At 40.0% G+C, this 13,263-nt stretch overlaps 4 protein-coding genes across 4 annotated transcripts in view; 2 read left to right on the forward strand and 2 right to left on the reverse strand.

The window, feature by feature from the left end:
• LOC104815633 (telomere repeat-binding factor 4-like) overlaps positions 1 to 510 on the forward strand; it is a 3,087-nt gene extending 2,577 nt beyond the window's left edge. Inside the window, exons 6-7 of the mRNA XM_010544112.2 lie at positions 1 to 143; positions 236 to 510. Coding sequence (XP_010542414.1) covers positions 1 to 143; positions 236 to 267 — 175 coding nt within the window. The 3' untranslated portion in view covers positions 268 to 510. The remainder of the gene's footprint in view (positions 144 to 235) is intronic.
• A 692-nt stretch (positions 511 to 1,202) lies between these two features.
• LOC104815634 (eukaryotic initiation factor 4A-1) lies at positions 1,203 to 3,658 on the forward strand. The gene is made up of 5 exons (XM_010544114.1): positions 1,203 to 1,321; positions 1,903 to 1,976; positions 2,063 to 2,166; positions 2,259 to 2,689; positions 2,783 to 3,658. The coding sequence occupies exons 2-5, from the start codon at positions 1,909 to 1,911 to the stop codon at positions 3,416 to 3,418; spliced, it is 1,239 nt and encodes a 412-aa protein (XP_010542416.1). The 5' UTR covers positions 1,203 to 1,321; positions 1,903 to 1,908; the 3' UTR covers positions 3,419 to 3,658.
• Positions 3,659 to 5,555: 1,897 nt separating this feature from the next.
• On the reverse strand, positions 5,556 to 11,149 carry LOC104815635 (phospholipid-transporting ATPase 6). Its single transcript, XM_010544115.2, has 11 exons — positions 10,839 to 11,149; positions 8,635 to 10,561; positions 8,448 to 8,558; positions 8,080 to 8,356; positions 7,899 to 7,987; positions 7,698 to 7,785; positions 7,389 to 7,598; positions 7,162 to 7,287; positions 6,977 to 7,075; positions 6,695 to 6,886; positions 5,556 to 6,610 (listed from the first exon to the last, which is right to left on the reverse strand). Exons 2-11 carry the CDS (start codon positions 10,461 to 10,463, stop codon positions 5,903 to 5,905), a joined length of 3,729 nt encoding a protein of 1,242 aa, XP_010542417.1. The 5' UTR covers positions 10,464 to 10,561; positions 10,839 to 11,149; the 3' UTR covers positions 5,556 to 5,902.
• Positions 11,150 to 12,053: 904 nt separating this feature from the next.
• LOC104815636 (protein translation factor SUI1 homolog 1) overlaps positions 12,054 to 13,263 on the reverse strand; it is a 2,206-nt gene continuing 996 nt past the window's right edge. Inside the window, exons 2-5 of the mRNA XM_010544116.1 lie at positions 13,014 to 13,095; positions 12,608 to 12,813; positions 12,319 to 12,372; positions 12,054 to 12,221 (exon numbers count right to left, since the gene is read on the reverse strand). Coding sequence (XP_010542418.1) covers positions 12,177 to 12,221; positions 12,319 to 12,372; positions 12,608 to 12,813; positions 13,014 to 13,050 — 342 coding nt within the window. The 5' untranslated portion in view covers positions 13,051 to 13,095 and the 3' untranslated portion in view covers positions 12,054 to 12,176. The remainder of the gene's footprint in view (positions 12,222 to 12,318; positions 12,373 to 12,607; positions 12,814 to 13,013; positions 13,096 to 13,263) is intronic.

The raw sequence follows: 13,263 nt of genomic DNA on the forward strand, positions 1-13,263 counted from the left end.
AACGGCAGCCGCCTATAAAGTCGCAGAAGCAGAAAATAAAGCTTTCCTTGCAGCAGAGGCGGTCAAGGAGGCAGAAGGGACGGCCAAGTTGGCAGAAGATAGTAACTCAATGCTCCAGATAGCCTTGGATATATACGAACTATGTAACATGAAAAACTATCACTCACCCTTTTTCAGTTATCATCATCACCATCACCATCATCAATATCATCATGGTTTGCTTTGATTCATGCAGGTGATCGGGGCGAAGAGGTTTTCGTGGGGTGAGATCAGGACAAAATGGCATGCTGTATCTTCTCTCCTTTCTGTATCCTAACATGACAGGTGATTCTCCGACCAACCAACTAACCGGTTTCTTTGCTGTACAAAATCGTTTTGGTCTAGTTTTAGGTCTCGGAAACAGTAATCACGAAAGCTAAACTCTTCAAAGATTTTTCAGTTGAAGGATTCTTGGATACCTGTGTAATATATATACATATTGATAAATATTGAAATACGCCATGTTTGTAATTTTGGTGTGTGTATATATATGTATGTATTTGTATTTGGAGATTTGGTTTGGCGCTTGAGAGTCAGAAAAAGCTTCAAGGAAAAGTCAGTTTGGAACTTTGGATTGGTGATTGGGTGGTCATTTCTATTTGAATTTTAAAATTTTGAATTGAATCCATTCAAATAATATAATTGGTGCACAAAAATAAATTTGATATTGATTGAGTATAATTTCTATAAATTTAAACTATTCAGATAAAAATGAAAATAACCAACAAAATTGATTGTGTCAAATAAAAAAAAATATTTTTTTGGCTATCCATCCCAGTGGAATGAGAAGTTGCCTATTTGCTTGATGAATTATCAGTGCTCGATCTTGTCAAATAGGTTTGGAATATTTTCTATTTTTATTCCTAAAAATAATTGTTAAATACTTTTATATTCATGATTATTTTATTTGGTAATTGGCTATGAAATCACAAAAGAAAAAAGCAAGATCTATGGTATTTGCAAAATATAATAATTAATTAAAATAAAAGGAGAAGAAGAATGGCAAGTTGCTAACGACAACAACAAAAAAAGGAAAGAAATAAACTTTGTCAAACACAAAAAGGTAACAAAGGAAGGGTAAATTGGGAAATTAGTAAACCCTAACACCATTACACGCGTGAGGGGGAATATAAAAAGTCGCCCTCTTTGGTTTTCCCAAATCATCGTCATTCTATCTATATCTGTTTAATCTCTCAGATCGGAGTTTGGGAGATTCAAGCGCTCAAGAAAAACCCGAACTTTTTTGTCTCTCTAGCTTTCGTCTTCATCAGCTCAGCTCCAGGTTCATATTTTTTTCTTTCCTTTTTTTTTTTTATTTTGCCTAGAAATCGATCCGTTTCTCCTGTGCTTTGGCTGCTGTGTGCCTCGACGAGTGATTGGATCTTCGCTTTTCGTGGTTTGATTTAGTCTGTTTCGTTCGATTTGCCTTGGATTGCTCGTGGGTCGGTTCGAAATTTTGTAATTTGAGTCACTAGGTTATGCGTTTTGGATCGTGCTTGGTTATGCATTATCGTCAATAAAATTGTATTAGATTTGGGGATTTCACTTGTATGATGATGGCGATGACGGATGTCCGATGTTTGGATCAATCAACCGACATCGATTCTTTGTATAGTCACTCGTAGCTCTCTCGGCTCTTGCGATTTTTTCGCAGTGAATGAATCTGTCCGATGTTTATGTTATAGCTGGTGGATTAGCTTAAGCTTTGGTTAAATAAGCAAAGTAGAACTTGTCAAATCTAGACGATTACGTGATGTTTTCGCCATGTTTCTATACCTCTTGAAAATCCGTTTGGAAAGTCATTAGAATTTTACCATTGATTTTTGTTCCGTGCCAGTTCTTAATGTTGTTCTATATTGGCAGGCAATCATGGCAGGATTGGCACCAGAGGGTTCACAGTTCGATGCACGTCAATTTGACCAGAAGTTGAATGATTTGTGAGTCTTTAAATCCAACTCTGTTGTTCTCTGGGGGGTTTGTTCCTTTGGCTCATGTTCTGTGCTGCGGACTGATTATGATGTAGGATTGAGGGTGGTGATGAGTTCTTCACGTCTTATGACGAAGTTTACGAAAGCTTTGACTCCATGGGTTTGCAAGAAAATCTTCTCAGGGGTATCTACGCATATGGTAGGTGAATGAGAGATCCAAATTATGTGCTTTGTGCTTCTTCCTCTCCTTGATCATTCCCTCACATGCCTCGTTCCATGATTGGTTCCCAGGTTTCGAGAAGCCTTCTGCGATTCAGCAAAGAGGGATCGTCCCTTTCTGCAAGGGGCTTGATGTGATTCAGCAGGCCCAGTCGGGTACAGGGAAAACCGCAACTTTCTGCTCTGGAATTTTGCAGCAACTTGACTACAGCCTTGTCCAATGCCAGGCTCTGGTTTTGGCTCCTACCAGGGAGCTTGCCCAGCAGATTGAGAAAGTCATGAGGGCCCTTGGTGATTACCTCGGTGTCAAGGTTCATGCATGTGTTGGTGGTACTAGTGTCCGTGAGGACCAACGTATTCTCCAGGCTGGTGTCCATGTCGTCGTTGGAACACCTGGTCGTGTCTTTGACATGTTACGCAGGCAATCCCTCCGCCCTGACCACATCAAGATGTTTGTCCTTGACGAGGCTGATGAGATGCTCTCCCGAGGTTTCAAAGACCAGGTTTGTTGTTTGATCGCATCAAAGTTTGATCCTTTTACGTTATTAGGATAACCCGTGATAATCTAACAACATTTTTGTTTCTGGATTTTTCAGATCTATGACATCTTCCAGCTTCTCCCACCCAAGATCCAGGTCGGCGTGTTTTCAGCCACAATGCCACCAGAAGCACTCGAGATCACAAGGAAGTTCATGAACAAACCTGTGAGGATCTTGGTGAAGCGTGACGAGCTCACCCTTGAGGGTATCAAGCAGTTTTACGTCAATGTTGAGAAGGAAGAGTGGAAGCTCGAAACGCTCTGCGATCTTTACGAGACTCTCGCCATTACCCAGAGTGTCATCTTTGTGAATACCCGGCGCAAAGTGGACTGGCTAACCGACAAGATGAGAAGCCGTGACCACACGGTCTCGGCCACTCACGGTGACATGGACCAGAACACCCGAGACATCATCATGCGGGAGTTCAGGTCGGGATCTTCCCGTGTTCTGATAACGACCGATCTCTTGGCCCGAGGTATCGATGTACAGCAAGTCTCACTGGTCATAAACTTCGACCTCCCGACCCAGCCGGAGAATTACCTCCACCGTATCGGAAGAAGTGGAAGGTTCGGGAGAAAGGGTGTGGCCATAAACTTTGTGACTCGGGACGATGAGAGAATGCTTTATGATATCCAGAAATTCTACAACGTTGTCGTGGAGGAGCTTCCCTCGAACGTTGCCGATCTTCTGTGAGAGAGAGAGAGTTGCCTGGAGAAGAAGGTTGCTTGCTTCGCAAGGTTCTGTTTGATTTTGACCCTACTCTCAAGCGGTTCTCTTTTTCTTATTTTATTATAAAATCTAGTTAAAATTTTATTTAAATTTTGTAGTTTTTTTCCGGGAAGTCGGTCTTATAAAAAGAATATTTGGTGTTTCCCCCTAAGATCATATCACTCTTGGTCATCCGTCAAATGATTCATATCTGGTGTTTTTTTAGATTTTTTCTTATGATTTTACTAATTATACAATATATATATATATATATATATATATGTATACGTGTGTGTGCGTATGTGCGATTGTTAAGTGAAATGGATTGGTTGATTTTTCTTGGAGTGATTTCGAACCGCCTCACCGGACAAGGTCTGCTATGTCGTCGCGTTTAATTGATTTCCATGTTTTATAATCCGAAATTATTATTTATTGGTTCTGAAAGGAATCACGAAACGGATGGTAATTTCATTGACAAAATAATTTTTATTTATTTATTTTTAGTAAATGGAACGGAAATTCCGTGGCCTCCTGAAAGTTGGGAAAACATAACATCCTCACAAACCTGAGGAGAAATACTCGTATCGAATAAAATTGAAAATTTGAACGATTTATTGGATCTATAGAATTTTAGATTTATTTAGGAATATAGAATTAGTTACTCAAAATATAACATATTTATATGATTATTGAAATTCATCATTCAGACCAAACCCAAGAACCCGTGACGTGATGGGGCACTACTTCGGAGAGACCAAACCATCAATCGCAAACGCAGCGGTCGGTCGCTAGAGTTTACAATACAGCGCGAGTTTCTGCAACGTGGCGTGACCAGACGCAGATGAAGAAAAGCGGGAGCGTTCGAAACGTGGGTCGAGCGGTCTCAAGAAGTTAGAGTTTCAGCGATCCCGAGTTGCAGAGGAAGATGAGAGTTGCTGGCTAAACCTTTACTCCGAACGTAAGATGAGAGGTTTCATTAGAAAGGGCTTCAAATCGATCAAAGAACTCATTGTTATTTGAATCCTAGTTGTTGACCGGTGGAATCGCAATCGCAATCGCGGTGATTGCGGGCGTTTACGATGCGTTTGCTGGCGATTCTAGGCGATTGGTACTGACTGGTAAAAAAACTGTTGTTGGTAGCGATTGCGAGTGATTGCGATTTAAAACGATTGATTGGCAGCGATTGCGATTGCGATTTGATTTAAATTACAAAAAATACATCATTATATACAATACTAAAAAAATTATTAATATATATTTTTAATTTATGTATGTATATATGTATTAAGTATATAAATATATGTCTATATATGTATATGTGTATATATGTATGTATGTATATATATATGTGTATGTATGTATATATATATGTATGTGTGTGTATATATATGCATGTATGTGTATATATATATATACGTATGTATATATTTATATATGTATATGTGTATATGTGTATGTATGTGTATATATATGTATGTATATTTATGTGTATATAGATGTATGTATGTATATATGATTGTTTGTATATATATATATATGTGTATATATGTATGTATATATGTATATGTATATATGTGTGTGTATATATGTATGTATGTATATGTGTATATATGTACGTGTGTGTATATATGTATGTATGTGTATATGTATATGTATGTATGTGTACGTGTATATATATGTATGTATGTATATATGATTGTTTGTGTATATATATGTATGTTTGTATGTATATATGTGTGTATATATATGTATTATATATATATGTATTTATATATTTTATGTATATATAAACATACGTAAGTTCTTTATATATATAATATATGATATATATGTATATATATATATATACTAATTAATATTAGGGGTATTTTGGTCATTTAATCAAAACGCTGCAAAACGCTATCGTAATGCAATCTTTTAGCTGCGATTAGAATATTGATGTTTTGTTGCGATTACGGGCGATTACGATTCCAACAATCACTTTTTCAATCACCCGTAATCGCCAGAAGTCGCAATCGCTGCGATTGCGGGCGATTGCGTTACCACCCGTCAAACCCCTAGACGTTTGCGTTTGCGATTGTATCGCAAACAGTTTCTGCGTTTGCGTTTAAATACATGGATAAAGGAAGAAAAAAAGAATTATATATATATATTGTTTCAAAAAATATTTTCAGAAAACTCTTTACTCTCATCACACATTTTTCTCTTTTAGTTTTGTAGTGTACACAAAACATAGACACGCACTCAACACAATACAACATTTCTTCTCCTTTCTTGTTTGGCCGCAGTACCTCACATGGTATAAGAAGAAGATCTGATCCAAAGACAGGGACTTTATGTTTCTACACCTTCAACCCAACTTTCTCTGCCAAGAAAGTTCTTTCCTTTTTTTCTTTCTCTCTCGAGAATTACCGAGAAAGTAGCAGGAAAAAAAGGAAACTTACCAGATCAAGTAAAAGTTCCCCACTTTCAAGTCTGTGTCTGTGTGTTTGAAGAAGGTCCTGTATCGTTAGATGAAGTACCGCTCACAGTGCTCAACACAGATTGCTTCCTCTGAAGCTTCCCTCTCAGTAGTCGGATCTTTGCATCAACACGAGCCGTGAACCCTATCTTCGTCTTCTCTCTGGCCTTGGAACGTTCCCTTGTCCACATCCTCTCATCCTCGACATCGATCCTGTAATGCTTTATCTCTTGTATGATGTGATGGTCAAGAGGGTTCACCGATCTCTGGTATGAGATGTGGCAAAAATAAGGCAGAGCAGTGGCAGCTATGACTAGCAGAATCGTGAGCCAGAATATCGGTGCAGGGGCCAGAGTCTCTGCCAGCATGTGGAAGATATTGGCCGACATCTTCGGGGGCAACATTCCGTAAAGGATTAAGAATATGTACCAGGCACCGATACTTCCCCAGATCAAGAGATGTTGGATCCAAGTGAAATGGCTCATTGTTAATGCGATCTGAACGTTCACTGCCCAGATGATGCAAGTGAACATCATGGTTCCCATGGCATTCATATCGGCAGTTTGGCCAGTGGAACGGAAGGATTGGACATGGAAGATCCCAATGTTGAGGCTGAAAATGATTATGGATGAGTAAACTCCATTACCCATCCACCCCAAGATTCTGTACCAATCAAAAAACAGGTTCTTGGGGCCTTGCTGGTACAACGCAGGGAACTAAACAAAGAGATAAGGAAAGGGGTCAGTTTCCATGTGAAGGCAGATAGAGAAATGTTAGGTACTGAGCAAAGCACCACTGACCTGTAAACAGACATCAGAAGGAACATCTTGCTCGAAAACTCCGAGGCTGATGACGGGGAGAGACGTGAGAACGACATTGAAGAGCAACAAATAGGAGTCATTGTATATAGATTGACCAGAAAACCCAGTAAAAGCCTCGTAATAGAAGAGAGTTAGACCGAATGTTATGTTCTTGTAGAAGAAATAGCAGATCTGTAAAACAAGATCACAAATCAAGATCAGGTGTTAAGGGCAAACATGTATGTCTGGTCATTGATATAGAAATATATACGTATATACTACCATTTGTGCTATTCTTTTGTAGCACCAGTGACCATGGACAACGAGTAGTCTCTCCAGAAACTGAAACTGGGCTATGGAAAAGTCGCTAGCCATTACAGCCTACAAAAAATACAAAACGGGTTTTCTCAAAAATCGGCCAGCGTAATAATTTTGCATCTCACTGTATTTGAGAATATTTTAATCACCTGCATGCCTTCAACACCGCTGATACCTACACCAATATCAGCTTCTTGAATCATTCCGACGTCATTCGCACCATCTCCAATGGCTAGGGTGACCTTTCCTGTTCCTTCTTTCACTAATCTCGTTACCTAGTGTGCCAACATGAACAAAATGAGCTTAGGCATCCATAAGATGTTTTCAGTACCCGTTATACGTTTTAGTGATTCAAAGCTTTTGGAACTAATCGTACAAGTGCTTTCTGCTTGGGAGAGACACGACAGCAAATGACAGATGCACAATCAACTGCAAGGGCGAGAAACTGAAACTTGATATCATCCTTCAGAGCGTATGTAAGTGTCTTCCCATCAATTATCAAAGCAAATGCTGCATGTGGATCCTTTTCTAGCTTGATCATCTGTGCGGCATTTGTGATCTGCATCAAAATGCTCTCTTTCGCAACCTGACCATCAATAGCAATGAAAATGCATTTTCATATCAATTGCAAAATTTCACCGAAACGGTGATACAAGTGTTTATAGTATTGACCTAATATACATACAACTTCAGGGGCTTCGGACGATTCCTCTGAACTTGTCAGTGCTATGGAGATCTGCTTCATACCTTGTCGGAGTAAGCTGCAGGCGTATCTGCAATCGGGAAAGCAAAGAACTTGGTTTAGTTAATCTTAAAGGTGTATCTCACAGAAAGAAATCGAGTTCTGGGGCTCATTCATGTTATTAGCAACATGCAGAGACCAAACCCTATATTTATTGCCGTCTCCATCTTATCTCCTGTCAAAACCCATATCTTGAGACCAGCTTGGGCAAGTTTATCTATGCATTGGGGCACCTGAAGTGAACAAAGAACAGTAAGCTGAAAGGAATCTGTCTGAAAGGCAAAAAGGTTTTATAATGATCACAATAGATTATACAGCATAATACCCCTTTCTGCAGTTTGTCCTCCACTGCAGTTGCACCAACAAGGGTCAATTCCCTCTCCATCACATCCGATACCTTTTCGAGCATTGCATCCCTATCAGCTCCAACATAAGTTCTAGCTTTCAGGAACTCACTATTCCACGCTGAATACTCGGCTTCACCCAGATTTTTGTAAGCAAGTGCTAATGTGCGCAAGCCAGCCTCACCATATTCATTCAAATGTTTTGTAGTAGCTCCTAGGTAAGTCTTCCCTTTCTTGGCTAACCGATCAAAAATGATGCTGCAAAAATTTCAAGAATAAGAACTGAATTGTCTGCATGAGAAATAACAACCCCACTATGAAACCCAGTCCCAAAGTTAAGTGGCTAAACCTGTCAGCGCCTTTGCAGAGGAGAAGGATCTGTCCTTCTTCATCACGAACGATGACAGACATTCTTTTTCTTTTGCTAGTGAAGTCCAAAAGATTTAAAATTTTGTATTCTCTGCAAAATATCAGACACAATTAGATTTCTACTATGGAACTCCAAAGAGGTCAATGGAAGGAAATAAGTGGCTCACCTTTCAGCTGGTTGGGCTGAAGACGAAGATCGTTCACTGATGAATACACTTGATTGGGTTCTCTTACTGAACTCAAAACCAAACTCTCTTGCAGCCACAAGGAAAGACACTTCATCAGGAGACTCTGCTTCGTAAGTCAACTTCCCTGTCTCTTCATCCACCTCAGGAATAGCAGTGTGACAAACGGCCAGTATACGGAAGAACATCAAAATATCATCTGGGGTGGGTTCAAGTAACCAGTTTCCATCCATGAGACGGTTGTCCTCGAAACTAAACCCCTTAATGCCAGCCTGGTTTCGGTCCTTGTCATCGCTAGCAGTAATTACAGTTTCCAACTCAAAATCAGATGAAGTCTTGCTAGCCATTTTCATGTAGCCACGCTTCTTGTTCTTGGTCTTTGGAATATCGGACATGTCTTCATCTTGCTCCTCGAAATCCATAGCCATCTGCTTTGCAGCAGCTACTTCTACTTCACTAGCACGAACACCGTAAGAAATCCCTGCTATGGAGCATTTCAGAAAGTCCATCTGGTTACACGTCAAAGTTCCCGTTTTATCAGAAAGAATCGTGTCAACTTGTCCCAGCTCTTCGTTTAAATTTGATGTACGGGCTTGAGCCGGAGTCCCGCTGTCACTGTCATACATATGCAAGTCCTGGTTAATGAAAGTTGCTTGCAAGACCTTTACAACCTCAATGGAAACATATAGAGAGATGGGAATCAAGTATCCATAGAGCAAGAGAGCAGTGATCAGGTGGACAACACCAGCATGCATAGGGTTTCTCGGATTTGTCAAGCTCTCGGGTTTGTCGGGTTGTAAGTACCACCAATTCGCCATATGAAACTGCGTCATGAAAGCAAATCCAAGAGAGCTGATGATGGAAACACACATAAGGAGGACAAAGAGGGTGTATATAATGTAGTCCATTCTCTTTTCGATTCTGCTCCTCTTTGAAGGGGACTTAGTAGTATTCTGCATGACTTTGGTATCATGGCCGGTGAATATCGCCACCCCATAGATGTAAGCAGTGTTCCGGAGCTTTGAATCTCTCAAGAGAATCTGGCTAGGATCAAGCGGATGAACTTGGCCTTCATATTCGAGATTCCCGACAAATGTATACAGGTTAGGGTTTGGATCTTCGCATTTTATCGTTGCAGAGAAAGTCTGAAAAGAACCGTCGTGCTCCAAAGGCAAGGTTGCATCCAGGCATCTCTTTACTTTCAGATTGGTTTCGCCGTCTAAGTTCATGGTCTCCACATAACAGATCCCATCCTCGTAACTCGATGACAACAAAAGCAGATCAGCCGGGAAAAATTCATCTTTCTCTACCCTCACTACGTCCCCGACACGGATCTTCTTCCACTTTCTACGACCAAAATCACCACCCTCTTTGTGAACATTTGCTTTCCTGGAATTTACTTCCACATCCTGCATAAACCGGCGCCAATCCTCCAGTGCCTCTTTACCCATACTAAGCCCGACAACGAAAACCAAAGGAGCGATCATGCTCCATTTGTTGAACGGGGAAAGAGGGAACACAGAGAGAATCGCAGCAACGAGGAAGTAGAAATTGGCAACACGGTGGAATTGCTCGTACAAGCACTTGGGCAAGAAGGTGAGCATGTTGTACCTGGTGGTGGATACGTAGTTGGAACGGTACCTAAAGGGTTTAGACAGATGGAGATGAGGTCGATTGCAATGGACGATTCTCGAGTAACCGGGTCCATGAATGGGATGCGGCCCTTGGTCTTCAAGGGTCGTCGGTCTCAGGCATCTAAATGTGTAGAAATGGCTTTTCTGGATCCTTGACCTTATCCTTCTACGACCCATCTTCTCCAAGGATTTTTCACCTCAATTGCACGTTTAACAGTTCAAGAAAGAATCAGGGAGTGATATTTAACAGCGTGGTGGTTCAGTGGCTCTCTCTCCTGCCAATTCAGACAACAAATCAAGAGAGAATAGGTTAGCCCTTTCAGGCATTCGCATCACTTCCATCCACCCGTCACAAAATTCACTCAACATGCCATGGATTCTAGGTTTCAATTTCTGTGAAAGCATAACAAAACCGATCAACAAGACCTTGAAAACGGATCACAAAACAATAGAATCACACAGAGAAACATCCGAATTCGCAAAACTTGCAGCACAAGACAGCGGAGATCCCTTGAACACCACGTAATCGACGAAATGTCGAGGAAGGTTTACCTGGAATCGGTAGGCTCGAACATGTTTCAACGCTAAATCCAGAGAAAACCCATCTGGGAAAAGCAACCGATTCCGACGAGGAGAGAAACAAAAGCAGAGAAAAAGCTTGGGCCTTTTGGGGGATCCAATGGAAGAAATGGAGGGGAAAAGGAGAGGGACTCTCGCTTCCTCGCTATCTCTCTCTCTCTCTCTGCAAAAGGAAAAAAAAATACCAAAGAAGAGATAACCTCTCCCTCTCCCTCTCTCGATTTCTCTCTCTCACTCTCTCCCTCTTGACTGCATCTCCAAACAAAACCAACGCAGCGATTTCCGTTAGCCTTTGTTTCTCTCAACTATTCACCTCCCTATTTTTGTATTCGTGATTTTAAATTAGTTTTTTATTTTATTTTTTTTTAATTGGTGAAGAAATGATTTAGCTGTTTCCCAAATTACCATTTTCCTTTTTAATTTATCCCTTTCCCTCACAACTTAAAACTATAAAGCATAAATCAAACGATTGCTTAACAATGGCTCCTGCTCAAAATTAGAAATTTAGTTCACATATTTTTTTTTTATGAATTTGACGGTGTATATTTTATTTTATTTATGAATACTTGGTGGATATTTTCATTTCTAAAATAACTCCTTTCATTTCATTTCATTTGAGTTGTTCAGTTACTCGTAAGCAATTTTAATTAATTATATATATATAGGAATGACAATTTAGGCCCGAGATCCAAAGTCCGGCTCGACCCAATCCGAAAATTAGCGGACTTCGTATCTAACTTTCTCGACCCAAAAAAAATTGGACTTTCAGACCAGACTCAAATCGGGTTTTAGGTTCGAGTCGAGCTAACCCGAAAGTCCGATATTTAAACATAAAAAAAAATTACAAAGGGAATTATGTAGACCGATCCAACTCGACTCGACCCGATCTAACCCGACCCAAATTCGGAATATATAGAGTTGGACTTCGAACTTAACTATATGGGTCCGAAAAAAATCGGATGTGTCCGATTGACACCCTTTTATATATATATATATGTTTGTGAATTTTAGATAAGATTCAGCTCAAAAAATCAACCAAAACCCCACTTTAGAAATTCGGGATTTCAACATTTCCATATTATGACTTGTGTTTGGATTCAATCATATTAAAATAAAAATTTATTAAAAAAACAGAGAGAGAGAAACAAATGTATATAATAATAATTATAATATAGCATAAGATAGTCATAAGAAGAAGAAAACTGGTTTATACTCGAGCATCATAAAACATTAAAAAGAAGACAAACAAACACAAAGGGAGAGAGCGGTCGTTTATAGTTGAAGACTTGGTTTTAGGGAAAAGCACTTCACTCAGAAACCATGGATCTTGATGTTGTCTTTCTTCACAAGCCCCGCCTGTTCCACACCCCACATATTACCGATAAACCTCTGTTTTTTTTTAAACTTAAATTACATTTTCCAAAGAACGATTGTTTGGTTTATAAGCAGTTACCTGAACAAGGAACGTGGAGACGTTTTTCCGCTGGTCGCCTTGAAGCTGAATAACCTTTGCAGCAAAATGATTGATGATTAGATAAGCAATTGGAAAAACTTGACAAAGGATACACATGCAATGTTCTGCCCTCGTCTTTCTAGTGACGTCTATGGGTTTCTTTTCAACGTATACCCTGTTTTTGTTCTTGGCATAAACTTTAGAACCTTGCCCTTATTGTATAAACTTCTCACCCATTTGCCTATGTGTAAAAGAGAGAGAGAGAGAGGGATTTGAGAAGGACAGACACCTGTCCTAGTTCAGGGTCCTGAACCACAGTGCCATTGCAGCAGAACTCTTTCTTGAGGTCCTTTAGGATCTTGCTATAGCTGTATTCTTTCTTCAGTCCCTGCACTGTTGTCAAGCTTTTCCTACCATTACGCTGCTGAACACGAATGTGCACGTACTCCTTAGTTCCAGCACCCGAGTCCTCAGCATTTGCATCTGCAAACGGATCTATAGAAAAACAAATAAACAGAACAAGATCCATTAGCTTCAATCAATCTGATTTCAGAGGATGAGAAGATCCTCCACGGAAGAAACTACCCCAAAATCACAGGGATCCTACAGCATATGGATCGATTTAACACCGATAAAAAAAATGGAATGGAAGATACTCTAAACAATTCCAAAGTCCAAACACAAGCAATCCTTACCGAAGGTAGTGGGAATCTGGCTGTCGAGATCAGACATGAACCTTAATTGATATGAGGGAGTAAACAATTAGGACACAAAGCCCTGCATAACGAGGCAAAACTCACATAAGACCTCTGCAGAACAGACCAACAAGAGTACCATATTGCACGGCATGAAAATGGTCACTCGATCAAAAGCATTCTCATAGATAAACAGATGTGACTTGACATCTAATCGAAATACACGTGAACCTCCCCCCCCCCCCCCAAT

Source organism: Tarenaya hassleriana, unplaced genomic scaffold (assembly GCF_000463585.1).
Source record: "Tarenaya hassleriana unplaced genomic scaffold, ASM46358v1 Cleome24, whole genome shotgun sequence".
NCBI classification, from domain to species: domain Eukaryota; kingdom Viridiplantae; phylum Streptophyta; class Magnoliopsida; order Brassicales; family Cleomaceae; genus Tarenaya; species Tarenaya hassleriana.

Coding starts and splice junctions, on each gene's coding strand:
- LOC104815635 (XM_010544115.2), bottom strand. CDS start 10,463: ATGGGTCGTAGAAGGATAAGGTCAAGGATCCAGAAAAGCCATTTCTAC. Junction 7,599..7,697: donor CGTCCGAAGCCCCTGAAGTT/GTATGTATATTA, acceptor ATTGATGGTCAG/GTTGCGAAAGAGAGCATTTT. Junction 7,076..7,161: donor GCGGTGTTGAAGGCATGCAG/GTGATTAAAATA, acceptor TATTTTTTGTAG/GCTGTAATGGCTAGCGACTT.
- LOC104815634 (XM_010544114.1), top strand. CDS start 1,909: ATGGCAGGATTGGCACCAGAGGGTTCACAGTTCGATGCACGTCAATTT. Junction 1,977..2,062: donor GACCAGAAGTTGAATGATTT/GTGAGTCTTTAA, acceptor ATTATGATGTAG/GATTGAGGGTGGTGATGAGT. Junction 2,690..2,782: donor CCCGAGGTTTCAAAGACCAG/GTTTGTTGTTTG, acceptor TGGATTTTTCAG/ATCTATGACATCTTCCAGCT.